This window comes from Simochromis diagramma, unplaced genomic scaffold (assembly GCF_900408965.1).
Source record: "Simochromis diagramma unplaced genomic scaffold, fSimDia1.1 OVJJ01000596.1, whole genome shotgun sequence".
In the NCBI taxonomy this organism is placed as follows: domain Eukaryota; kingdom Metazoa; phylum Chordata; class Actinopteri; order Cichliformes; family Cichlidae; genus Simochromis; species Simochromis diagramma.
The window spans coordinates 13,502,727-13,530,143 of NW_024387245.1; the positions used below are offsets into that span (position 1 = coordinate 13,502,727).

The following is a 27,417-nucleotide window of genomic DNA, read 5'->3' on the forward strand; positions in this document are numbered from 1 at the left end:
GACATTTGACTCCACCAGGGTGTTGCTCATTGTTTCAGTTCCAGTTAGAGCTTGGTTCCTGTGCTGGCAGTAAATCAGGCACATTCCTGGAAGAAGTTGGATCCCACCAAAGCTTCTCTACTAAAGTTTTACTTTTTCAGTATTACTAATGACGGCAACAATAAACAATATCCAGAAAGAAAAAGAATAAGATAAAATACATAACTACTTGATCTAAATTAGGTTGGATTGCAAAATTCATATAGCAAAGCCAACGCATTAGTTTTAAGGGGATCATTCAAAGTCAACCAACAGACCGATTGACTGATGAAGTTGTGTAGTGATCATGCATTAAGACCATGAGAAGAGCTATAGGTGGGTGCTGAGTCCACCTTTGGTTGTGAAGCTGTTAAATGAGCTCTGAAAGTACTGCTGCCTCAGCATTTCTTATCCATCCATCCACCCGACTGTGAGAGGAAGCAGGAATACCCGGTGTAGACCCACACACGGGGAGATATGGGGAGAACATCCAAAGTCCACGCAGGACCCAAACCCAGGACCTTCTTGCTGTGAGGGGACAGTCCTAACCATGACAGCACTGTGCCACCCTAACATAACAGCTACTCTGATGAGAAGTATTGCATATAAAGACAAAAGCCATAGTGCAATATTAACGAGTAAATTTAAACAAAGCAGAATTTTGCCCAATGAGTTTAAGTCACATGTATTTGACTCAATACCCCAGAGCAGTCAATACTGTGGAATTTTCGTTTGGCATGTAAATGTATTTGTAAAAAAGTACCGTTTAAATCAACACACGCGCAAAACCAAGATGTTTACACAACACTTAACAAGTCATGTGCTGAAAGCTGGAAAGCTGGAGTTGAATGAAATAACCTTATCTGAGGGAATTTTTACCTGCATGTCAAGTCATCCCTCATGTGGAATATACAGCAGGGTGTCATCCAGACATTATCCTGTGCCAACCTGCATAACATCGAACCATAAAACATTTCTGGGTTTCCCATGTGCTTACCTCTTGGCTGAATCAGGAATATCAGCTAATGTGACGAGAAGCTTTATTTTCACAGTCTTTTTCACTTACGGAAAACAGGTAAAATAGCTGTCTGTCTGTAAAAGGTACTATGACAAAGACACGGTGTTGGCGAGGCAAGGATATCTGAAACACTGACATGACATCTTTTATTTATTTTTCCTTTAAATGTAATTAATTAAAATTATTAATAAGTAAATTATTGTATTCAAAAAGAAAAATAAACAGATGTAATACGGAGAAGTTTTGTCCGCAGTGACGACCGTTCACACATGTACTTAACACTGTGACTTCTCTGTGTGACATATCTCTACACGGTTTATTTAAGTTAGCGTTTGTCATGTGAAGTTGCCAGGAAGGTGACAGATGAGAAGTTCCCACTGCCGTTGTAATTCACTGATGGTACATGATAGCTTGGCTTGATATGAGTCACTGCAGCATGAAACTATCACATAAGTCCAGTTCATTTTGCTTTTGATTCATGAATTCAGAGGGGAAAAACTGAAGAAGAACAAGCATGGGATGCTATTTTTCCCGCAAATTCATGGTAGGATCATGTCACACCTGATGGCTCAGGTGGTTCAAAGTCCAAAAACTCCAGCCGTGACTAGATGAAATTTCATCTGGCAGTTTAACTTCTGTTTCACTTTCAGGAGAGAAGAAGTTTCAGAATTCATCAAAGTCCACCGCAGTATATCTCAAACTATATCACTACTAGTGCTAAATTAATGCTACTCCGTTATTCAAATACAAGAATAAATAAAACTGACAGGAATTCATTTTGAAAGTCAGTCCCTCTCTCTGCTGGTCATGTATCCACCATCCACACTGTTAAATATTTAGCTTACAAATTGGTGTCATATGCATTAATATATGTATAATTTTCATTGAATCTTGAATGGTCTTCCATTGATGATCATTCAAGATTAAAACTATACTGTCTATGATTAAAACAAAGCTATCTGAAGTAAAACCCTTGTATAATTAACCCAGTTACCATTCAATCCAAAGGTTTTAAGAGACTACTAGGCTGCTATATTATTACTATTATTATTAGTATTATTATTATTATTATTGCTTTAATAAAAACTCTCCACCACCCGGAGTTTACGTATCTTAAATCAAGCCATTCATTCAACGAGTCAACGTGTAACGCTACTATTTAAGTGACCCATGAGAACCAATAGAGGGAGCCAAACTACACCATCTAAGTCACTTTAGCCTTCAAGTAATCATTCTGTCCCTTCCTATACTTTGACAAAATCATCATAGATTTGTTTTGTTTTGGTTGATCTTGTCAACTTGCTTTTGTGTTTGTTTTAAAATAAGTGTTTTACAAATGTGACTAAAATGAAAACTGAAATGAAAAGCTATAAAAACTATTTCCTGTGTGTTTTAATTGTATTGCAGTCTTTGTTGTTGTTGTTTTCTATTATTTATGTTTTATTAATTATTATTTTCATTTCATTCAACTTACTCTTTATATTTCGAATGCAAATAAATGAATGAATAAAACAAAACAAAAAAACCATTTAGATTAGCCGGAAGTAAGACGTCATTTCCTTCCGCTAAAAAGGCAGTGCCCGTAGCTTTTATTTTGACGATCCACCCCGGAGTCCTTTCCCCAGCATTTAGCTTAAGTCTTCAAAGTGTTTGGGGTATGTAAAGCTTTTATTTTAAGTTCTCCAACTTGTTATGAAATATAAAAGTTTATACGGACAACAGTTTCATTTAGGTTAAAGACAGTAGTCGTGTTGTTATTCGCTAACTTAACGGGAAAGCTTAAAATGAGTTGAGGCTTAAAGCTAAAGCTGAAGTGAAGAGACACTGAAGGACTGAAGAGGTCACTACATGCTGAAACAAATCCAGTTTGAAGCAGGTGGCTTTTCTAAGCCCGACTCTGGAATTTTGTTTGCTGTTGTGATGAGAGCAGAGCAGCACGTTTGAATGACTGCGTGTTTAATTCACAGAAACGCCAACGCAGCCATGGGTGTCCTGCTGTCCAAATCCATGGATGACAATTTAAAAAAGCAACAAGAATTCATGCTAACGAATGCACGGCTGCAGGTGAGTGAAAGTGCACCCACTCGCACATCACCTCTGACCTCTGCTGTGACATCTTTCAGTGAAAAAGCAAAAAAAAAAAAAAGCAGATTTTTAATTATTTTTAACACATAAAATTGCCCCAAACCTTCCCACCAAAAGGTTTTACCTTCATACTTTGAAATTGTACTAGTTGCAGATGCTGAAATGATGTCGGACTAAGTTTAAATTGTGCACTTGTTTATTTGCATTATTTTTGTATCAGCTCCATGAGTACAGGAGACATCCACAGCAACTGTAGGTCTGCAAACATTTTTAATCTCTATGACTACACCCAAATCCATTTAGACCCACTACTTAGTTACTCTCTGGAGGAGGTAATTAACTACACTGCTCATTGTCTGAGTAGTGTGATCACTGTGCGTTACTTCCTTTCATGTCCCACACACTGACACAAATCCCTATCCTAATGACGACACGCATACCATCTTTCTTTTAGTGTTTAAGTATTACTACACACCAAAGTCAAAAACCAGCCCAAAGTGATTTCACAGCAGGTACCACTGTGATTCTACTTAAAGAGGAAACTTGCACAGGTAGAAAAAAAGGTTTGTTACCCTGGTGAAGATCATGCTATGGCTTCTGGACTGGGGTGAGCATACACTCAGCTTTAACCTCACTCTTCTCATTTTTCTAGCTCTTATAGTGTGTTAGTAAGATGTGGATCCAAGTCTGTAAAGCAGTTCTGGAAGGTGGGGATACATATTCTAACATGTGGTCTAGTTCGGTGCCTGATACAGTTTCAAAAATCTCCTGTGGCTGCTCATATGTACGGTACACATATTTTGAGAATGGACTTCCTAGGAATGAGGAATTGGTGCCATCAAAATGGATTTATAATAGGGAGGTTTGTTTTCTTTCAAGGAAAAAAAACTGATGCAAATATCTACTGACATCAGAGCATTATAGTGACTTCCATAAAAAAGAAAAGAAAGTAGATCTTATTTACGTGAAATTGGAAAACCCAAACACCGACAAATTGGGGGGGGAAAAAAGGAGGGGGGAATTTTTAGTCACAAAAGAAAGAAATTCTTCTGTGGAAATACACCACTGGGCTCAGATGTTCATATTGCTGTCTTAAGCAGGAGGAACTTTCTTTGGAAAGATGGAGTCAAAGAGGGTCAAAGCTTTCTGAAATCTTTCCAAATTACTGTAACTGTAAGATGCTTTTTTTAAATGCCTATTTTCAATCCCCTGGCAATATTTCAATAGAATTGAAATCTTAGCATTGGTTAGGCGCCTCAGGTCCTTGAGTCCTTTCTTTGTGGATTTACTAGTGCATTTAGGAACATTACTCCATATCCAATTTTGGACAAATCATTTTTAAAAGCATGAGAGCATACAGAGTGCCCAAAAGTCAAAGTTTGCAAACATGTAAAAAAAAAAAAAAAACCCTAATCCACAAAAAAAACCCCTAACATGAAATATTTTGTATTCATCAGGAATACCTGCTGCACATATTTCCCGCATGTATTTGCTCTGCTTTTCTTTCTCACATGTTACATCTGTTTCTTTTCCTTCTTCCAATGTGTAGATCATGATGATTTGTGTGCATCTGTTTTCAAGTTAGTGTCCCGCTTTGTGTTCATACTTGCACCCTTCACAAATGTCACCTTCAGAGTGGGTCGGTTCATTTCTGCTTTTTCCAGTCCTGTCCCAGAGTCACAGTCTGCTGCTTGTCTGAGCTTGCCAAAACCAAATCTTTTCCTTTTGATATTCCCACCAGCAGATATGTTTGTCTAGTTTTGAATTGCACATCTACACTAATAGGGCTAATTTATCACTTATGGGTTCGTAGCTATCCCATACAAACAGCCTGTAGAAACAGAAAATGGTAAAGAATGTTATACAAAGACCCTGAAGTCTTTAATGTAGATGACACATTATCATTATTATTGTTGTTATAAGTGTTCATTATTATAAACACTCATGAGTCATTTGGCATCAGCACAAAAATGAGAGGGAGATGGGCAGAATATTGAAGGAGCAGAGGCAGTGAAAGTGGATGAGTTCAAATAGCATCCAACCATCCAAAGTAACAGTGGATGGAGACGAGTGTCAGCGGTAATTTGTGATGGATAGTTGCAGACTGAAAGGAAAGGTTTTTAAGATGCTATGATGTGTGGTTTGGAAAACTGGAGGTGACAGAGTTGAAGATGTTAAGATTTTTTTGTTTGGAGTGACCATGAAGGACATGATTAGGAATGAGTACATCAGAGGGCCATTTCAGGTTGAGTGCTTTGGAGACAAACTAACTAATAATGTGAAACTGGTGGCTGAGCAAAGATGTGCAGTGATCTTTACTTATGTTACGTATTTGTGTATATGGGCATATTGAACTGCTTCATTTTTTATAAGATGGAGACCCTGCAGCATCTATGTACTTAGATGCTGGAGTGAGTTTCAGGATAGTTTATTCAAATTTAACATCCTCTATCTTCCATTTACTTCCTTTTTTGTGACCCAGATGAAGCCGTCATGAAAGCTGACCTTTCAGCGAACGTGTCACCCCATTTCCCGTTCCTGCAGCTCATACACATGGTGTGGAGGAGCGGGAAATGCTTTCTTTTCATAATTGCATTCTTCACTCATTCACAACATGTGCCATTAAAGGGGGACACCCTTAAGTGTGCTCAGATTACTCACTAGTTTGTTTCAGCGGATGCTGGCTTTAAAAGAACAAACACTGTCAGTTATAGAAGTCACTCCTGTCATTTCCATTGAACCTAAAGAGTATACAGCCAAGAGTCGATGTCAGGAGTACGAAACACCCAGATTGTGGAGATGAAAAGTTTGTCACTTCCTCCTTCCCTAGAGCGTAGTGTTTGTAGTTGGCATGTTTACAGCAGTGGATTCCAGGGTTTAGTTTCATGACTTAAAAAAAATTCCAAAGAAACTTCTCAAGCATACATAGAAGTTCAGTCTGTGCTCCCAACTAATCACATCTCTGTTCACGTAATGTACACTTCCTACAAGTTTTTAGGGGCTTTTTTTAAAAAGTACTAAGCCTTTGGTGCTTATGGAGATCTCTTTTAAACTGTCTGTACTCTCATAAAACAATTAACTGATGAATCAGATGATTATTACAGCTCTGATCAACAGTAATTGACTGAAATTGATTATAACTGAAAATGAAATCTTACCAAGCAGGGAAAATTTTATTTCATCATTTCTTCTTAATTTTGTGTGTCTGTGTGCGCGCGTGCATGTGCCCAGATGGAGCGCCAGATTCTGATGCAGAACCAGATGAGAGAGCGGCAGATGGCGATGCAGATCGCCTGGTCCAGAGAGTTTCTGAAATACTTTGGCAGTTTCTTTGCGGTGGCCACAGTGGGACTAACTGCAGGGTGAGATTCTAACACCTCACAAAGATCTGACACAAACACACACAGATTCATCTCTGTGTTGTGCTTTTATCTTTGCAGTTAAACATTGTCTTCTGTTTATCATCATTTTTCTTTAGAGCTATTAAAAGAAAGAACCCAGGCATGCTGGCTCCCATCATACCTCTCAGTTTCATATTTGCCTACCAGATGGACAGCGCCTATGGAACGCTTATTAATCGTATGAGAGGTAAAGCTACACACTTACAGGCATCATCATCTTAAGGAAACCCGTTTAACATTTAAAAAGAGGGTGCACAGACGGGTAAATAAATCCTTATCAAGCATTATATAGTGATTCTTTGCTTTGGTTTTAGAGGATTATTTTACTTTGAACAGCAGAACACAGACTCACTATATCCAGAAAACACAGGCTCTAATATACAGTTAGGTCCATATATATATTTAAATACGTGAATAGTGTCTGTTTACCAAAACAATTTCCACTTTCCGCTATGATGGGCATCTATATAATGTGTAGACGCCCAGCTTTCATATGAGAAAATCCACATTCAAATCGGATGAAGGTTTTGGAGTTCCGGCCCCTTAACATGTGCCCCCCGCTTTTTAAAGGGACAAAAAGTAATTGGACATTTGACTGAAAGGCTATTTCATGGGCAGGTGTGGGCACTTCCTTTGTTATGTCATTATCAATTAAGCAGATAGAAGCCCTGGAGTTGATTTGAGGTGTGGCGCTTGCATTAGCACGATTCAAATGAATACATTTTATTTTATTTGTCCAGTTACTTTTGATGTCCTGAAATGATGGGATTGCATTTTAGTTCTCACATTTTTGTGCAATCTTTTTGTTCAACCCACTGAATTAAGGCTGACAGTCGGCACTTCAACTGGATCTGAGTTAATTATATTTAAAGTTGTTATATTTAAAATTAATTGTGGTAATGAACAGAACCAAAATGCTAAAAAAGAAAGTCTCTGTCCAAATGGACCTTACTGTTTACCAAATAATGCATCTAAATGTTTAACAAATATTGTGTTTAGTTATTCATTAATGACATTTTTAAAAAAGATTGCAGTCACTAATTATACCCATTAAATGTGTTTTTCATGATGTCTTTAGGGGAAGCTGAGAATATCATGGAGACTGAAAATGACCGTCTACAGTTACCTCAAGGGACTCCAACCTTTGAGAGCATAGAGAAGGCCCGCCGTGCTAAAAGCAGCCTCAGCGCCTTCTTGGAGAAATAATGTAATTAGTTATTGTCTAACAGCGTGGTTCCAGAGAGGAGCTGCAGCCACTGTACATTTCGTTTTCAACAAACCGCAAAGACGGGGAAGTGGCTCACAAAGAAACCTCAGGTTTAGCTGTCCAAAACATACCCACTCCCTAAACGATACACAACTATACTTTATGTAGCATTAAGGTAAAAGCGGCCTCAGCTCCTTCTTGGAGAAATAATGTAATAATTTATAGAACAAACGTCCTCTATCATGGAAAATTTTAAGGCTCTGCTATTTCTCTCTGTCAGGTTGACCTTTATTGAACGAAAGGCTCTTTATTCTGTCTCATTTCAGTCTTTCAGATACACCAATCGGGCATTACATTATGACTACCTAACTAACACTGTGTTGGTTGCCCTTTTGCTGCCAAAGCGGCCCTGACCCATCACATGATATCTGGCACCAAGATGCCAGGTGTGGCCTCCGTGTTGAATAGTCTGAATCAGTGTTACTCACTTTGCTAGTGGTCATAATGTTATGCCTGATTGGTGTATGCCACATGTTGATCCATGAGTTAAGTTTTATTACAGTGTTATAAGAGCATTGTGTGACCACAGCAGATAACTTGTCTCTAAATATTGCACAATTGCAGTTATATCATCGGTGTTTTCTTTAGGTTGTTATTTTCCAGGGTTTGCTTTGATTATGTATGATGGACTTGAAGGGAAATTGATAGTAATATTAATCAGTTTATGTTATCTCTCTGGGGGGTTTTGTTGTATTTAGATGAACAAGAATACCAGCTGCTATAAGCCTGGTTCATGAATGTAATGATGATGATTGAACAAAGTGGTAAGACAATGATTGTTGACTTTGGTCAAAGCTGCAATTAGACCAGTGCAGAGCAGAAATTCTCTTAAACACTCTTCATAACAGCTCATTTTATCTGGCTCTTATGTGTAATACGTCGCCTTTAAAAAGCTCCTGAAACACTGATGACTGTTGCAGGTCACTTGCCTCTCTGTTTAGATGATAGACTGTATGCAAAAGATGGACGTAGCATCCAAACCCTCCACTTTTTCTCCTTTACATTCAGCTCCTGCTGTCCTGGAACAGCAAAGGCTTGCCCTTTCTTTCTCATTTCAGTGGCTACAATCCATCCTTTGTATTCAGTCTGTGGTTCTTTTCTATCCAGGTCATAGACGTGTTACTTTCTAAGAAGCTTTGTTTTGATGAAATGCCCTCTGCCAGGCTGGTAACTTTTGCAGTTGCCGATAACCAACAGCTGAAGTGATCAAAATGTAATGGTGCATTATTGGTAAAGATTCTCAGACATTTGTATTGACATAAAATGTATTATTTTCAACACTAAAATTTTAATTGTAGGTGTGAGGGAGCTTCAATACAAAGCTGTTGGACCTCCAACTTTTTTAAGCCATCACAGTAGATTCCAAGGTGCTGATATCTATACTTTGTGTTTGACATCTGGAAAAAATTTTAAATTAATAAAAAAAGAAAATTGAAAAGATTTCAGTGTCTGAATTGATCTTTGTGACAAGGACACCCCCTGAATGCAAAGCTGTAGAGCAGGGATGTCAGTATTTCTGTTAATGTAATGAGATCTTTTAATCTCAAAGAGCAGCAACTTAAGCAGTATGTGGGGTTTGTTTGTTTTTTAACGTGATAATGAAATGCTGCATATTAAATGACATTTCTCAGGATGACTCTTTGGGCTTAAATTGTTAGAAGTTAATGTGTAAAGTTATGTCCTCTTTCATATTTTCCACAGCCATTCAGTGGACTGGAGTGGAGCATATTTCACAGTTTGAGTGTGAGAGGATTCCCCGACAGAGAAACAGTGAAACTAGCAGAGCCAGAGCTCAGCAAAGGCCAGAAATATTAAAGATCCTACTTTGTGCATCCTCAAAACACGCTGGCACTCCATCTTCTTGTGAGCCCTTGAGGGTCGGCCTCTGTTTCCTCCCAAAGTTGTGGGGGCCTGCTGCATCCTCCACATAATATCTGTGTGGCAACACTTGATGTCTACCAAGAAGAAGGAGAGGAGGCGGCACAAGCAGGACAAGCCGAAACAGTTGAAGGCACAGGTGCAGACGGGGAGCTTTCAGGAACCTGTGTCTGAGCCAGGCTTGCTGCACAAGTGTCTCCTGAACAGCTACCTGCATGATGTAGTGCTGCAACTGAGACCCGCCGTTTGTCTTTTCTGGTCGGCGAGTGGAGAATCACACAGGCTGGTCTGCAAAAAGAGCTTTAGGATGCTTCCTCCCACTGTCCACTGCATCGTCCATCCACAGGGTTTGCAGGGCTGGCTCAACCCATGGCTGCCACACCACTAAGATGTTTTCAGAAATATGCAAGCATGCAACAATCATGTTTTACAGTCCTGTGGTCTCTGCCTCAGATACTTATTAAATCACACAAAGCTCATGTAGAAACAAACAAACGAACAAAATATGTTCTCCTTAATTTCTGTCAACCACACGTTTCCAGCTATCATGGTTGCTAGGCAACCTGGGCAGCGCGACGGAGGCTGGACCGTCCCATTTCACAAGCCTCGCACTTCCGGCCTTAGCGGTCTTTGAGTACGCGGCCCTTGAGGACCATTGAAGCCGCGTACTTTAAGGCTGCAGACCCTGAATTGGGATACAGCCATAAAAACCATGAAAAAATATTGCCGTAATATGAAGCGATAGACTTTTTCATATCGTCATCCATATGTGTCGTTATATCGAACAGCCCTATTTTGAACTCTCCTCGTCCTTTGAGTGCGCAGTCGCCTTTGTTATATAGCAAGGTATTTAAAATGAATAAATAAATATCCCGTTCATTTCAATACGCATGATCTGAGCATGCGCGGAATGACACGGAGCTATTCTTTGATCTTCTCAAAGGGGAGACTGTGACGTGACGGTCGACCGCACGTCACAGTCTCCCGTGACGGTTGACGTCACCATCTCTGCCACATGAGTCTATAAATAGAGGTGCTTCAACACAGTTTACCTTTAGGACGGCCGCACGTAGAAAACAGCCTTCATTAATCTTGCGCGTGTAGTTAGCAAATATAAACAAATCACGTCTTTCAATCGTACAATACTGCAAGAATTAAGGAAAGCAATAGAGAACTCGTCATCTGTAAACATGTCAAACTCCGCTTGGGGCGCGATTTGCACTGTGGGCACCTATGCTCACAAAATTATGAGAAAAACGTTGGGATTTGATGACCAACGTTCACCCACTGCTGACCAAACTGTATGCGAGGCACCTGAAGTTCGCTGTGGTAACCAAATTTTACACGCGGAACATGAGGTACCATTGCCAGATCAGCATATACCTGAACCCCGCTTCAGCAGCTGCAGAGGACAGCATAATCAGAATAGCGGTTTAAACCAAGTGTGTGAAATTCTTCACCCTGAACATATACAGCAGCAGCCTTCTGTGATTCAAAGACATCAGCTATGGGAAAATTCAAATCGAGATGCATCAGACCCCGCTGAATCCAGGATCCCAGACCCAAGACCCAGCCAAAGAGTCTCAGAATACCATGATGAAATTGGGAACAGAGACAGGCCTCCCTTGGAAGGGAGAGAAGAACATAATGGGATTCCTCATAGAGGGGTTTCTATCATCAGGAAAGGAACTGGATTTTTAGGACAATCCATTACCACAGTGTCTAACATGTGCAAGTTAGCAATTGTGGCTATTCGTCCCATGTTCTGGAAAATGGTCGAAGAGGTCAGAAATTATGTGGCACACCTGATGTCACGTGCTGTAGGATGTATTTGCGTTTGCCTTTGCATTTTATTGTTCTTGGTCAACAAAATTCAAGCTATATTAAGTTATTTACTTTCATTTTTAGCACAATACCTTTAATTTTCCTCTATGGAAATGGAAAAGGTGAAGACAACCTAATGTCAGTGCCAACTTTATTTGGCTCTAACTGGACTATGACGATTTTAATAGGGAAATAACTAATAATTGGGGTATAATGGGGTTAATTAGGCTCTTACCATCTCAGTCATGCAAACAACAGTTGAAAACCCAGCCAGTCACGGCAGAAGGCTGCTCCTTCCTGAGCCTGGCTCTGCTGGAGGTTTCTTCCCAACGGGGAGTTTTTCCTCCCCACAGTTGCCAAGTGCTTGCTCATAGGGGATCATCAGATTGCTGGCCTTGTCTCTAATACTGTAGGGACCACCCTACAGTTGTCTCTAATACTGTAGGGACTACCCTACAGTTGTCTCCAATACTGTAGGGACTACCCTACAGTTGTAGGGACCACCCTACAGTATTAGAGACAAGGCCAGCAATCTGATGATCCCCCATGAGCAAGCACTTGGCAACTGTGGGGAGGAAAAACTCCCCGTTGGGAAGAAACCTCCAGCAGAACCAGGCTCAGGAAGGAGCAGCCTTCTGCCGTGACTGGCTGGGTTTTCAACTGTTGTTTGCATGACTGTATTTGCGTTTGCCTTTGCATTTTATTGTTCTTGGTCAACAAAATTCAAGCTATATTAATTTATTTACTTTCATTTTTAGCACAATACCTTTAATTTTCCTCTATGGAAATGGAAAAGGTGAAGACAACCTAATGTCAGTGCCAACTTTATTTGGCTCTAACTGGACTATGACGATTTTAATAGGGAAATAACTAATAATTGGGGTATAATGGGGTTAATTAGGCTCTTACCATCTCAGTCATGCAAACAACAGTTGAAAACCCAGCCAGTCACGGCAGAAGGCTGCTCCTTCCTGAGCCTGGTTCTGCTGGAGGTTTCTTCCCAACGGGGAGTTTTTCCTCCCCACAGTTGCCAAGTGCTTGCTCATAGGGGATCATCAGATTGCTGGCCTGTCTCTAATACTGTAAGGTAGTCCCTACAGTATTAGAGACAACTGTAAGGTAGTCCCTACAGTATTAGAGACAAGGCCAGCAATCTGATGATCCCCTATGAGCAAGCACATGAGGTACCATTGCCAGATCAGCATATACCTGAACCCCGCTTCAGCAGCTGCAGAGGACAGCATAATCAGAATAGCGGTTTAAACCAAGTGTGTGAAATTCTTCACCCTGAAAATATACAGCAGCAGCCTTCTGTGATTCAAAGACATCAGCTATGGGAAAATTCAAATCGAGATGCATCAGACCCCTGCTGAATCCAGGATCCCAGACCTAAGACCTAGTCAAAGAGTCTCAGAACACCATGATGAAATTGGGAACAGAGACAGGCCTCCTTTGGAAGGGAGAGAAGAACATAATGGGATTCCTCATAGAGGGGTTTCTATCATCAGGAGAGGAACTGGATTTTCAGGACAATCCATTACCACAGTGTCTAACATGTACAAGTCAGCAATTGTGGCTATTCGTCCCATGTTCTGGAAAATGGTCGAAGAGGTCAGAAATTATGTGGCACACCTGATGTCACGTGCTGTAGGATGTATTTGCGTTTGCCTTTGCATTTTATTGTTCTTGGTCAACAAAATTCAAGCTATATTAATTTATTTACTTTCATTTTTAACACAATACCTTTAATTTTCCTCTATGGAAATGGAAAAGGTGAAGACAACCTAATGTCAGTGCCAACTTTATTTGGCTCTAACTGGACTATGACGATTTTAATAGGGAAATAACTAATAATTGGGGTATAATGGGGTTAATTAGGCACTTACCATCTCAGTCATGCAAACAACAGTTGAAAACCCAGCCAGTCACGGCAGAAGGCTGCTCCTTCCTGAGCCTGGTTCTGCTGGAGGTTTCTTCCCAACGGGGAGTTTTTCCTCCCCACAGTTGCCAAGTGCTTGCTCATAGGGGATCATCAGATTGCTGGCCTGTCTCTAATACTGTAGGGACTACCTTACAGTATTAGAGACAGGCAGCTGTTGTTTGCATTCAAAGCCACATAAATAAATTTGAATTCTCAATGAAATGAATGGATTTGATTTGATTCCTTTACCTTCACAGAATCCTTTTACTTCAGTTTTGTCTTCTGCTTCTTGGTAGCAATAATTAAGCTTCTTGCCCCATTCATCCTTATGCTCTCCTTTTTTCTCCTAACTGGCATGTTTGACCTGTGGGAGTGCAGAAACCACACAGAAAAAGCCTAAGACTTTAAAACTGGAAACATTTACAGTGACGTCACAGAACAACACACCTGCAGTCCACACAGTAGGTGACGTATCATTTAGTTAATCTTATGCTTGCCTATCAGTTATGCTTTCAGACTTGTGGTATGTTTGAAATGATAAATGTTACAAGGTCAACAGTAGTAACATTGCTAGCTCCAGTTTTTTTTAAATGAAAGTGACAGATGTTAATGTGTGAAAAGCTTTAACCTTCCCATTGTGATGAATTGACCTGATTTCAAGTTTTAAAATGTAAAAAGAAAATTGTTAAAAGGACCTTTCTTATACAAAATTTCTGCTTGGATTAAAAAGTGTAACCAGCATATAAAATGAAAATGGTTTGACCTGGCAGTCAAAGTGGAGGCTGAAAGGGTCTAAAACTACATCTGTCTTTGCAACTGTGAGACATATTTCACCAACACACACACACACACACACACACACACACACACACACACACACACACACACACACACACACACACACACCGTATTCTATTGACCTGACGTGTAAAGTGCAAGAACGCAGGTGTTGTGAACTGTCCTGTTCCTGTGGGCAGTAATGAAGTTGATAATAAGATATCAGCAAAGTTTACTGGAATTTTTTGGGTTCTGACACTTCTGGATGGCTAAACAAACTGACTCAGGGATATCCTTGCTGTACCACAGAAACAACACAACAGGAGGGTTAAAAACTGAGACCACAGTGAAATTAAGCATTCTTTGGTCAACACTGCCACCTACTGGACCCTACATTAAGGCCTAAGATTTTCAACTTTGGTTTAAATCATCTAGCCACGCAATGTGAGGAAAAGTTCACTCCAAACACAGTGAGGTTCATTCAAAGGAACTTTTATGTAGATGATGGACTTGTAAGTGTTATATCAGAAGCTGAAGCAATAAAACTAGTGAAAGAGGCAAGAGAATTGTGTAGCAAGGGTAAACTAAGATTAGACAAAGTTCATACCAAACTGTGAAAATCTGATAAAGTCACTGTCGGGAGAAGAGAGTGCTGAAAGTATTAGGGACTTAGATCTATTGATGTAAAGACCACTTGGTGTTCAGTGGTGCATTTCTTCTGATGAGTTTTAGTTCAGAGTAACTGTAAAAGAGCGCCCAATGACAAGAAGAGGAATTCTGTGCACAATAGCATCAGTGTACGACCCACTGGGATTTGTGGCAGCCTTCATCCTAAGAGGAAAACAAATCCTGCAACAGTTATGCCAAGAGAAAGTAGAATGGGACGAGCCACTCTCAGATCAACACTGTCACTGTGGGAATCCTAGATCTTCAAAACTTGTCAAAGGTGAAAGTTCAAAGACGTGTCTTACCTGCAAACACAGGCAGTGTGAACTACACCATTTTTCAGACGCTGGTGTGACAGGCTACGGAAAATGTAGTTATTTAAGAACAGAACAGAACAAAGAAATCAAGGACTTGACTCGAGGAAAGGACATTTTACTGAAGGTTAAGACACACAAGCTCTACAGCCTAAGTCCATTTGTTGATGAGCAGGGAGTACTTAGGGTGGGAGGACAAGAGCAACTCTACACCCTTATATCAAACATCCTGCCATTATCCCCAAATCAAGTCATGTTGTGTTTACTTATTAAACAGTACCACGAAAATGTGCAGCACCAAGGAAGAGGAATAACTGTCACTGAGCTGCGCTCCAATAGAGTATGCATTACAGGATGCAGCGATTCAGTTGCTTCTCACATCTACAAGTGCACAACCTGCACAAAGTACAGGAGACATAGTCAAGATCATGGGAGGTCAGATTTACCAGAGGATAGAATGGAAACAACACCCCCATTCTCCTACTGTGGCATTGACTGTTTTGGACCTTTTTATGTAAAAGAGGGTAGAAAAGAACTTAAAAGGTATGGTCTTCTTTGTACATGTATGTGTTCTAGAGCAATACATAATGAAATGTTGGATGACCTTACAACTGATCATTTTATGAATGCATCATGTTGTTTTATTTCTATTTGTGGACATGTAATCAGGTGTGACCAAGGTACTAAATTATTTTGGTGCTAAGGGAGAGCTTTTGAGGGCAGCACGGTGGCACGGTGGTTAGCACTGCTGCCTCACAGCAAGAAGGTCCTGAGTTCAATTCCAACCGTGTTTGCATGGGTTATCTCCGGGTACTCCGGCTTCCTCCCACTGTCCAAAGACATGCAGTTTGTAGGGATAGGTTAATTGAAAAATCTAAATTGCCTGTGGGTGCGAATGGTTGTCCATCCCTGTGTGTTAGACTGGCGACCTGTCCAGGGTGTACCCCACCTCTCGCCCTATGACAGCTGGGATAGGCTCCATCGCCCCCCGCGACCCTGAAAAAAAGGAAAAATGGATGGATGGAGAGCTTTTGAATGCACTGACGGATTTTGACAGAGAACAGTTGAAACAATGCAGATGTAAGTTTGTTCTGAACACCCCCTCTTCAAGCCACATGGGAGGTTTTTGGGGAAAGCAAATTAGGACTATTAGAAGTGTTTTAACGACTATTCTAGATCACACTTCTAAGAGACTTGACACTTCCTCACTCAGAACGTGTCTTTATGAAGTTATGGCTATTGTGAATAGCACCTAGTAGTAGTAGAGAACCTAAATGACCCAAATTTAGAGCCTCGTACACCAAATCATATTCTCATGATGAAGGCCAGCATTATTCTACCCGCTCCTGGCAAATTTGTGAGCAGGGACCTGTACTTGAGAAGGAGATGGCGCCAAGTTTAGTTTTTAGCCAATTAATTCTGGACAAGGTGGAAGAAGGAATATCTTCTCACTCTTCAACAGAGACAGATCTGGCAAAAAGACAAAAGGAGTGCAAAGGTGAAAGATATTGTTATTCTTCAAGAAGACAATTCTCCAAGGAAAAAGTGGAAACTGGCAAGAGTAACAGAGGTATATCCAAGCGTAGATGGAAGTATTAGAATGGTTAAGCTTTTTCTCTGTGATTCAATTTTGGATAGGGATGGGAAAAGGACTGTCAAACCAGCGTATCTTGATAGGCCAGTACACAAAACTGTGCTATTGCTAGAAGCAGAATAAATGCTAAAATGTAAGCATGTTCCTACTATAATGTGTTTAGGCAGAAATCACAATAGGTTTGTCATTTGGTGGGAGTTTTACTGCCATACATTTAGTTAACATATTTTGTTTTGCACTATGCATATTTTATATGTCATTAGGACATTTATTGTGGAAATTCTCATGTAGGAACTATTGTACTGCATGTTGGTTCCACTGGTGCACCTGAGGAAGATGCATGCCCATGCTGAGGTATGACCATGGCAAGCTGAAGCTGGAGAGACAAATTTAAGTCAGAAGAAGTTCAAATGTTCTTAAAAATATCTGTAAGGTGTTTATTTCTGCCTCAAAGCATGGGCCAGTATGTTTTGCATGTTATATCGATGACTTTATGTCTCTGTTTCACCCGTCTTTCTATTTCATTGAATTTACATTGTGTTTTAGTTCAACGGTTGTGAGTTTGTGATCAAGTTGATGCTGTAACAATATCAACCCCGAGACCTTACAACTCACTTTAAAGCCAACTTCATGCCATCAATAAAAATAACTCTTTGACTTAAAGAAGAGGTGGAAGTGATAAATATGTTTTCCAATAAATCTGATGGCCTACTAATAAAAGCACTCTGTGTAATTTAGACTAAATTAAGTGAAATATATGTCTACTATCAGACTAGAAGACGGAAAACACATCATAAGATGTTTACTTGAATTCTCAGCAACTTTGGTCCTCAGCCAATAAAAAAAATATGAAACTTTTACTGTGACGTCATAGAAAAACTCACCAAGGTCAAATCTTATTATGTTTACACGCAAACACATATCATCATTCTCGGGTTGAGCAACGCTACGGCTTCGCTACATCTGTTTGTTCTGTACAAAAAGACGTGCAGGTCACTTAAAAATATTTAGGACGGAGACCACTAGGGGGACGTAAGGAAGATGGCAGCATGAGCTTGCAGCTCCCGGTCAAAACTCGAAAGAGAACCAGAATTCGAATATTTTTCCACCGCTAAACCGTGTAATAAATGCCATGGAAGGTGGAAGAAGGTCAAAAAGACATTAAGGAAACCATTAAGGAAAACATTAAGGATTTTGTGAAACAAGTGGAGCTGGCAAGAGGAGGCAACGCAGACATGTCCGAGAACAGCGTGCAAGGCGAGCAGATGGAAGGAGATGTAGCTAGCCACCCTCACGCAGACTTCCAGGACATCATTAAGGAAATTCACTCACTTAAAGCAGAGTTTAAAACCGAGTTTGCCACGTTTAAGGAAGACATCACACAAGAAATGAAGGACGAATTCGACAGCTTCAAGAAAGACATTAATATAAAACTGGCAGAAACAGCGAATGAGCTAGCTAGCCATGAGACCAGACTCGAAGAAGCTGAGAAAAGACTGGAAGAGATGGAAAGGTGGAATTTGGCCTGCAAAAGACGCTCTAATCCAGTCGCTTCAGCAACAACGGAATATTCAGATGAAACTGGCTGACTTGGAAGGCCGTAGCCGACGGAACAACATTCGCATTTTTGGCCTAAAGGAGGGCTCTGAAGGAAACTCTGTGCTGCAGTGTGTGGAGGACTTGTTGAGAGCTGAGCTTTCGCTCCCGCCGGATTCTGCTCTAAATATTCAGCGGGCGCACAGAGCTCTGGTGCCAAAACCCGGACCAGAAAAACCTCCGCGATCGGTGGTGGTTAATTTTCTTCAGTTCTCAACCAAGGAGATGGTGCTGAAGGCAGCGTGGAAGAAAAAAGTTGTACATCAGGATAAGCAGCTTTTCTTTGATCATGACTACGCTGCCGACGTGGTTCAAAAGAGGAAGGAATACGCTGGAATTAAGAAAGCCTTAAAAGAGAGAGGAATTCGCTTCCAGACGCCTCTGACCAGAATCAGGATCCACTGGGAGAGCGGCTGTCAGGACATACGACAGCGGCCGGGCGGCGGCGGAGGAGCTAAGGAGGAGAGGAATACAGGTGGAGGTGCCGCAGCGGAGCGGGGAAAGCACGATGCTGGAGGAGCGACTGCAAAATGCATTGGGATGGCAGCGATCCAACACCGAGAACTTATAAGTGAGGATACAAACATTTGAATCTGGTGGAAATGATTGAACAGTAGAACTCAGAAACTAAAGGTTCATTACTCTGTTGCTTTTCAAGGCAAGGTAGACCGGAAAGTGGTAGGTTTTCTTTTTTTTTTCTTTTTTTTAAGGAACCTATGTTGGATCTCACAGGGGCCCCTAATCTGAAAGGGATATACCCCACGAACCACAGGGTCGCTGTGGGTAAGAAATACGTATTTTCAGTTTCTCTTAAGTTTCTTGTTATCTTGTTCCAAGTTCTTAGAGTTAGTGTGGGATGCTATGATAGTGATAAGCCAAAAATAAAGCAAAACTTAACAGTGAAAAGATGAGGAATATAACGCTGGTGTCAATGAATGTCAATGGGATGAATAACCCAATTAAAAGAAGTAAAGTGATACTTAAAATGAGAAAGCTTAATGCCAATGTAATATATCTATAGGAAACACATCTGTCGCAGGAAGAGCATGATAAATTAAAGAAATTTGGGTACAGAAATTCTTACTATAGTACTTGCAAGAAAAGTCGTAAAAAGGGGGTAGCAATACTTATTAAAAATTCAGTTAATTTTGAATGTTCTAAAGAAATTCGGGACAGTGAGGGGAGATACATTATTGTAAGAGGTAAACTAGAAGGGGAGGCGTTGACACTAATCAATCTCTATATTCCCCCTGAGAGCAACCAACAAAATGTGAAGACTCTACTTACTACAGTCATGTCAGAATCTGAAGGGACTGTGCTGTGTGCAGGAGACTTTAATGTGGTATTCGACCATAGAATTGATACAACAAGCACAAATAGAAGCAAAAACAGCCTGGCGAGAATGGTTAATACATTTATGAAGGAGCATGGAATGGTAGATGTATGGAGGGAACACCACCCACTGGATAAGGAGTATACACACTACTAAAAGACTCACAACACTTACTCAAGAATTGACTATGTCTTAATGAACAGATGGGATCTACACAGAGTAACTGAATGCACAATTGGAGTGGCAGATATTTCTGATCATTGTGCCATTCATTTAAAGCTAAATCTAAATAGTAGGCGTAGAAATACCTGTTGGAGGTTAAATCTGAGCTGTCTGAATAAAAAAGAAACGAAAGACCAAATCAAGAAAGATATAAAGCAATACATAGAGGAAAATTCCACTGAAGAAATTAGCCCAACTGTGTTTTGGGGTGCATTCAAAGCTGTACTCAGAGGGAAGCTTATTGCTATAACTTCAAAACAACACCAAATGAGGAAGGCCCTGTACCCTAAGCCAGGTGGAGGAATTGAAAAACACAGAAATATTATACCGAACAACTCGGAATGTTCAGCTCCAAGACAGAATCAAAACACTAAAAAAGGAAATTGACAATATATTGACTGAAGAAGTGGAAAAAAACTTAGATTTTTGAAACAGGATTATTATGAGAACGGCCCAAAGGAAGCTAGACTGATAGCACGGCGTCTTAGACAGCAGCAAGCTGTTAATTCAATTCACAAGATTAGAGACCCATCTACAAATAACTTGCAGTACAGCCAGGAAGCAATAGAAGAAACATTTAAGAAATATTACGAAAACTTGTATAAACAACCATGTTCAACAACAACAACAACAATCTTTATTTATAGAGCACATTTAAAAACCAACGGCATGCCAAAGTGCTTAACATGCACTTTCCTCAAATAAAGACGAGAAAACTGCTTTTCTTAACTCCCTAGACTTACCACGTATTGGTACGCAGCAAAACAGCAAACTGACTGCCCCCATCAGTCATGAAGAAATATCTAGAGCAATTTCAAGACTTAAAGCTAATAAATCACCGGGGGCCGATGGGTTTCCCTCAGAGTGGTACAAGAACTTTAAGGAGGAGTTGATACCAATGCTTCAATCATCATTCAATCATACCCTTGCGGAGGGTGTAACCCCTCCCTCATGAAGAGAGGCGATTATCTCAGTAATCCCTAAAGAGGGAAAAGACACCGAATATTGTAACAATTACAGACCCATATCGGTTCTTAATGTGGACTACAAAATATACACATCTATAATCGCTAAGCGATATGGAGCAATTATGACAGACTTAATTAATGAAGACCAAACTGGCTTTATCTCAGGACGTAGAACTCAAGATAGTATAAGAAGGACCCTCCAGATAGTTAATTCGATACAAACAAAAAAGGGCAGTACGGCCCTAGTAAGCCTGGATGCAGAGAAGGCTTTCGACAGTGTAGATTGGAACTTCCTGTATGCCGTGCTTGAAAGGTTTGGTTTTAATGACGGTGTGCTGTGATGTGTATCAAATCTATTTACCAATCTCCTACGGCTCGAATTAGAATCAATGGCAGCTTAACGGAGCAAATCTCTCTCGAGAGGGGTACCCGTCAGGGTTGTTGCCTCTCACCTCTTCTCTTCACTCTATATATCGAACCCCTGGCACAGGCCATCCGACAAAGTGAGGAGGTGAGAGGAATAAGTATTAAAGGGGAAGACCACATCATCAGCTTATTTGCAGATGATATCATACTCTACCTAGAAAATCCAAACCAAACTTTAATTCCGATGTTTAATGTATCTTTGCTGAACATTCGGGGTACAAAATTAATGTGACCAAAACTCAGATACTGGCTTTCAACTATTTGCCATCCGAAGAGGTTAAAAATAAGTTTAAACTGAACTGAACTGCAAAACAAATGAAATACTTGGGTGTAACTGTGACTAAACAATTGAGTGACCTTTTTAAAACAAATTATGATAGACTGACCACTCAGATTAAACACGATCTAAACCGATGGTCAACTCTTACACTAGACTTTAGTGCAAGAATCACAACAATAAAAATGAGTATCCTCCCACGGTTATTGTACCTTTTCCAATCTCTGCCAGTTAAGATCCCAGTGGAAAAATTCAAGGACTGGGATAGGCTCATCTCTAGATTTGTATGGAATGGTAAAAGGCCTAGAATAAAATACACAACATTACAACTATCTAGGAAGCAAGGTGGTGTGGGACTCCCTAATCTAAAAGATTACTACCATGCGGCCCAAACCAGACTGGCGATAAAGTGGTGTGATCAGAACTTTAATGCTAAATGGAAAGATATTGAAATAAAAGTACAGGATGTCCCAGTCCAGACATTTCTTGGAAATGAGCAACTTAAGAAAACCTTACAGCATTTCCTTGATCCTATAACATCCCACACTCTAGAGATATGGTTTGGCCTAGTTAAACAAAGTAAGTTGGAAAGGGAGGTTAAGATGTTAAACTGGGCTGCCTATGTTGTTGGTGATATACCAAGTGCTCACGACTCAGGATTCAGGAAGTGGGAACAAAAAGGAATAACAGCGATTTGTACAGTAATGAAAGATGGCCATTTGATGAGTTTCCAAGATTTAAAAGATCGGTATAGTCTACAGAAAACCGATTTTTACCGGTACCTGCAACTCTGAGACTACTTTTCAAAGGAAGTACGAAGTTTGCGTACGTCTTATGGCATCCTGAATTGTATAATTAAATCATACAGGGGCCTCCAATTCAAGGAAATTTCTGTACTATATAAAAATCTAAGAGAGAACACGGCAACATCAACTGAATGCATAAAAAAGAAATGGGAGCAGGAAATAAAAACTGATATCTCAACTGAGGAATGGTTAGATATGTGTGAAACCCAGAACACAACGACCAACTCAAGATGCTGGAGAGAATTTGGATGGAAACACCTTACTCGATTTTTTATTACACCAAAAATCAAAAGTAAACAGACTCAAGACAGTTTGCCATGCTGGAGAAGATGTGGTAACATGGAAGCACACCATACGCACGTGTTTTGGGAGTGCCTGAAACTGCATAATTTTTGGAAGAACGTGACTCTTGTAATAGGCAATATCTTGGGCTATCAATTACCACACAATTTTAAAACTGTATATCTTGGGAATATTAGAGAGTATGTTCTGTACGACGACTTGTATTTGACAAAAATCCTATTGATAGCTGCAAAGAAAGCTATAACAAGAAACTGGTACAAACTGGATCCGCCTTCTTCAAAAGACTGGTTAAATATTGTTGGAGAAATCTATGCAATGGAAAAAATGACTTACATTCTCAGATTAAAGGAAGATATTTTCATTGCTAAGTGGGAGAAGTGGACATTATATGGCACGTAGGAAAATTAATGAACGAACAAAACATTTAAGGTCTATGACTCTGTATATCTATTGATGCATGCCCGTATAAAAGTACGTATATAAGCTGGAGTATGTATGCTGCGGAGTAAAGGCAGGCATACGGTAGTTGATTAGAATTGGCACCCACACCTTTTGTTCGCTTTAGTTCTGTTTGTTTTGACTGTGTGCTTGCATGGTTATTTCTCCTGTAATGCAATACATGTCTATGTTTAAACTGTGACAAAACTATCAATAAAAATTACAGTGTCAAAAAATATATATATATATATTTAGGACGGCTGCACGTAGAAAACAGTTTTCATTAATCTTGCGCTTTTAGTTAGCAAATATAAATAAATCACGTCTTTCAATCGCCACAGTCACGAGCAGTTTTAAACTGCGGAAAAAATGCACGACTGGTTTCCACAGTAATCAGATTGTTGCCGTCGTCACGTGTTCACGCAAACCTGGTGACGTCACACATAGAACGCTTCCCTTTGATCCTCAAAAATCCTTAAACAAGACCTTTGAGTTGCATGACACACGCTAAAAGCTTGTTTAAGCGCTATAACGCAGTACTGCAAGAATTAAGGAAAGCAATAGAGAACTCATCATCTGTAAACATGTCAAACTCCGTTTGGGGCGCGATTTGCACTGTGGGCACTTATGCTCACAAAATTATGAGAAAAACGTTGGGATTTGATGACCAACGTTCACCCACTGCTGACCAAACTGTATGCGAGGCACCTGAAGTTCGCTGTGGTAACCAAATTTTACACGCGGAACATGAGGTACCATTGCCAGATCAGCATATACCTGAACCCCGCTTCAGCAGCTGCAGAGGACAGCATAATCAGAATAGCGGTTTAAACCAAGTGTGTGAAATTCTTCACCCTGAAAATATACAGCAGCAGCCTTCTGTGATTCAAAGACATCAGCTATGGGAAAATTCAAATCGAGATGCATCAGACCCTGCTGAATCCAGGATCTCAGACCTAAGACCTAGTCAAAGAGTCTCAGAACACCATGATGAAATTGGGAACAGAGACAGGCCTCCTTTGGAAGGGAGAGAAGAACATAATGGGATTCTTCATAGAGGGGTTTCTATCATCAGGAGAGGAACTGGATTTTCAGGACAATCCATTACCACAGTGTCTAACATGTGCAAGTCAGCAATTGTGGCTATTTGTCCCATGTTCTGGAAAATGGTCGAAGAGGTCAGAAATTATGTGGCACACCTGATGTCACGTGCTGTAGGATAGTGATGGGTCGGTCGCGAACAAAATGGCTCTTAGAGCCGGTTCTTTGACGTGAACGACGCGAGCCGGCTCCTTGTCGCGAGCCGTGGGTTTTTTTGTTCTTTCTCTCACCCTCTCTCTCGCACTTTTTTCCCGCTTCACTCAGCATGCGAGCCTTGTGCTTAGGGTTGCCAATCGTCCCAAACGTAAAATGATGGCTCCGCGGGGGTTTAATTAACACTTAAACCCCCGGAATCGTCCCGTATTTAGAAACAAAAGTACACGTCCCGTATTGAGCTAATAAGGGACGCACTTTGTCCCGTAATACAGTGATAATCAAAAGTGGTCTATAACTTTTAATGGAATTAACGCTTTGTTGGAAAACATAATTCCCAGCCCCTCTCCTGCTTTGTGACCAATGAGCTGACAGCACACTTATGACAATTCGAGTATGACAATTCAGATTACCGCTTATCTCATTGGTCGAGGAAAGGTCGCTTACGGAGAAAATACCGGAAGACAACAGATGACCACAACAAGAAGCATGGCCAACAGGGAAACAAACGCCGACACTGCGATGCAAGTCTCGGACGACAGTACACCTAAAGCTGGACATACACTGTGCGATTTTCAAACTGCACGATTGACTCGCAGGGGTTATAAGTTTGTAGGTCACGATGCAGGGTCTCACACTATACCGCCCGATGCTCTGATACGACCTGAGTGCTCACACTGTGCGTCCATAAAATGAAGGTTATAACAGAAATTCTGTCGCTCGCTCTCCCTCTGTCTTTCACTCACACAGACACGCACACCACCACCATCAACTTTGCTAAATTGCTAATGAAAAACATTGATCAGACAGCTGTGATTGAGCAGCAATGTAAATCCAACTATTTTCACGGTTGTTGTGGTCATGATAATTTTGTGATGCCACATGGAAAAGGCTCTTCAGGAAAGCTCAAAGAAAATAAATGGCTAAATGATCATTTGTTTCCCATATGGTCATATCACAAAGAATATGCATCTGCTTAAATCAAATTCAAGTCAAATGGTTAAAAAATAATTTCATACACAAAAAAAAAGAGCTACCACACTGGGAAGGGTGAAGACAACTGGGTTGCCCGGCCCTGGCCACGAGGTGTCCCTTATTTATTTTTCAGGGAGTTGGCAACCCTACTTGTGCTTTACCCTGGGAAGAGGGGGGAGGGGCGGTAGCTACACTCAGTAGCACAGGAACAGAGCAGGAGGGAGAGAGAGAGAGCCAGGGACAACAACGTCACATTAGAAAGGTATAGTAATCATCCACAACTATTTTCAGTTGCGGATGATAAAGGATTCAGAAAGTTTATTCATGCAGGTCCATATTACAGAGAATATGCATGTTCTTTTTGTTTTCATATTATAATTTATATTTAATTGTGTTATGGTTTGCAGTGTTTTGTGTTGTTTCACTTTAAATTTGTAAAAGGAAAAAGTTGAAAATTTAAATAGTTAAAAGTTGAAATGTGAATAGTTGATTTTTGTATTATATGATTTATTTATTACATTTTATGTGGAGTGAATAAATAAAAGTATATTTACGGTGGCCCCTACAGACAAAGCACATACAAACTTCAAATCACGTACGAACCCTGAAGCATGTACAAACTCAAAAACACGTACAAACTCAAAAACACGTAAAAACCCCAAAACACGTACAAACTCAAAAACACATAAAAACACGTACAAACTCCAAAACACATAAAAACTCAAACACGTACAAACTCCAAAACACGTACAAAAGACAACAGAAGTGCTCCAGGATGATAGGCGCAGTGTTGAGCTTTTGTTACCTAGTGGCTATACAAGCCAGCAAGTACCAACGACCGGATTTGGTGTGTGGTAATAACAGGTAAATGAACTTTTTTTTAAAAATTTATTATTTGACTATATATGAATGCTTGTGTATAAATACACAAACAATACACATATGCTTTCATGCTTTCAATTGTGTAATTTAAGTGATCTAGGTAGCTCTGTTTTGGAAGTTCAGTTCATGCTAGAAATGTGTTTTGGAGTTTGTACGTGCTTTTTGGAGTTTGTACGTGTTTTGTCTAGGGGCCACCGCATATATTTATATATAAACATATATAAATAAAACCACTTTTTTTTTACATTAGTAATTCCTTTTGTGCATAATTTTATATTATTGTTAATAATAAATTAATTAAAGCAAAAAAACCAACCTGAAGAGCCGGTTCGGAGCCGAAAGAGCCGGCTCTTTTTAGTGAGCCGAACCGAAAGAGCCGGTTCTCTAAAAAGAGCCGGAAATCCCATCACTACTGTAGGAAGTATTTGCGTTTGCCTTTGCATTTTATTGTTCTTGGTCAACAAAATTCAAGCTATATTAATTTATTTACTTTCATTTTTAACACAACACCTTTAATTCTCCTCTATGGAAATGGAAAAGGTGAAGACAAACCTAATGTCAGTGTCAACTTTATTTGGCTCTAACTGGACTATGACGATTTTAATAGGGAAATAACTAATAATTGGGGTATAATGGGGTTAATTAGGCTCTTACCATCTCAGTCATGCAAACAACAGTTGAAAACCCAGCCAGTCACGGCAGAAGGCTGCTCCTTCCTGAGCCTGGTTCTGCTGGAGGTTTCTTCCCAACGGGGAGTTTTTCCTCCCCACAGTTGCCAAGTGCTTGCTCATAGGGGATCATCAGATTGCTGGCCTTGTCTCTAATACTGTAGGGACTACCTTACAGTATTAGAGACAGGCAGCTGTTGTTTGCATTCAAAGCCACATAAATAAATTTGAATTCTCAATGAAATGAATGGATTTGATTTGATTCCTTTACCTTCTCAGAAATCCTTTTACTTCAGTTTTGTCTTATGCTTCCTTGGTAGCAATAATAGTTTTGTCAATTAAGCTTCTTGCCCAATTCATCCCTATGCTCTCCTTTTTTCTCCTAACTGGCATGTTTGACCTGTGGGAGTGCAGACACCACACAGAGAAAGAATGGGACGAGCCACTCTCAGATCAACACTGTCACTGTGGGAATCCTAGATCTTCAAAACTTGTCAAAGGTGAAA

At 40.2% G+C, this 27,417-nt stretch overlaps 1 protein-coding gene and 2 long non-coding RNA genes across 5 annotated transcripts; all 3 read left to right on the plus strand.

Annotated features, from left to right (window-relative positions):
- The first annotated feature begins 2,555 nt into the window (after positions 1-2,555).
- plgrkt (plasminogen receptor, C-terminal lysine transmembrane protein) lies at positions 2,556-9,229 on the plus strand. Of its 3 annotated transcripts, none has more exons than XM_040000426.1 (5): positions 2,556-2,691; positions 3,004-3,100; positions 6,353-6,483; positions 6,600-6,709; positions 7,601-9,229. In XM_040000426.1, the coding sequence occupies exons 2-5, from the start codon at positions 3,020-3,022 to the stop codon at positions 7,726-7,728; spliced, it is 450 nt and encodes a 149-aa protein (XP_039856360.1). In that variant the 5' UTR covers positions 2,556-2,691; positions 3,004-3,019; the 3' UTR covers positions 7,729-9,229. The 3 variants fall into 3 exon arrangements, with proteins under 3 accessions (XP_039856360.1, XP_039856362.1, XP_039856361.1); XM_040000428.1 differs by lacking the exon at positions 2,556-2,691 and adding an exon at positions 2,702-2,876; XM_040000427.1 differs by lacking the exon at positions 2,556-2,691 and adding an exon at positions 2,703-2,912.
- A 1,121-nt stretch (positions 9,230-10,350) lies between these two features.
- On the plus strand, positions 10,351-13,602 carry LOC120714290. The gene is made up of 2 exons (XR_005691392.1): positions 10,351-11,025; positions 12,676-13,602. It is a non-coding gene; the product is annotated as an uncharacterized LOC120714290 (long non-coding RNA).
- Positions 13,603-23,387: 9,785 nt separating this feature from the next.
- Positions 23,388-23,946, plus strand: LOC120714291. The gene is made up of 2 exons (XR_005691393.1): positions 23,388-23,472; positions 23,670-23,946. It is a non-coding gene; the product is annotated as an uncharacterized LOC120714291 (long non-coding RNA).
- The last annotated feature ends 3,471 nt before the right edge of the window (positions 23,947-27,417 follow it).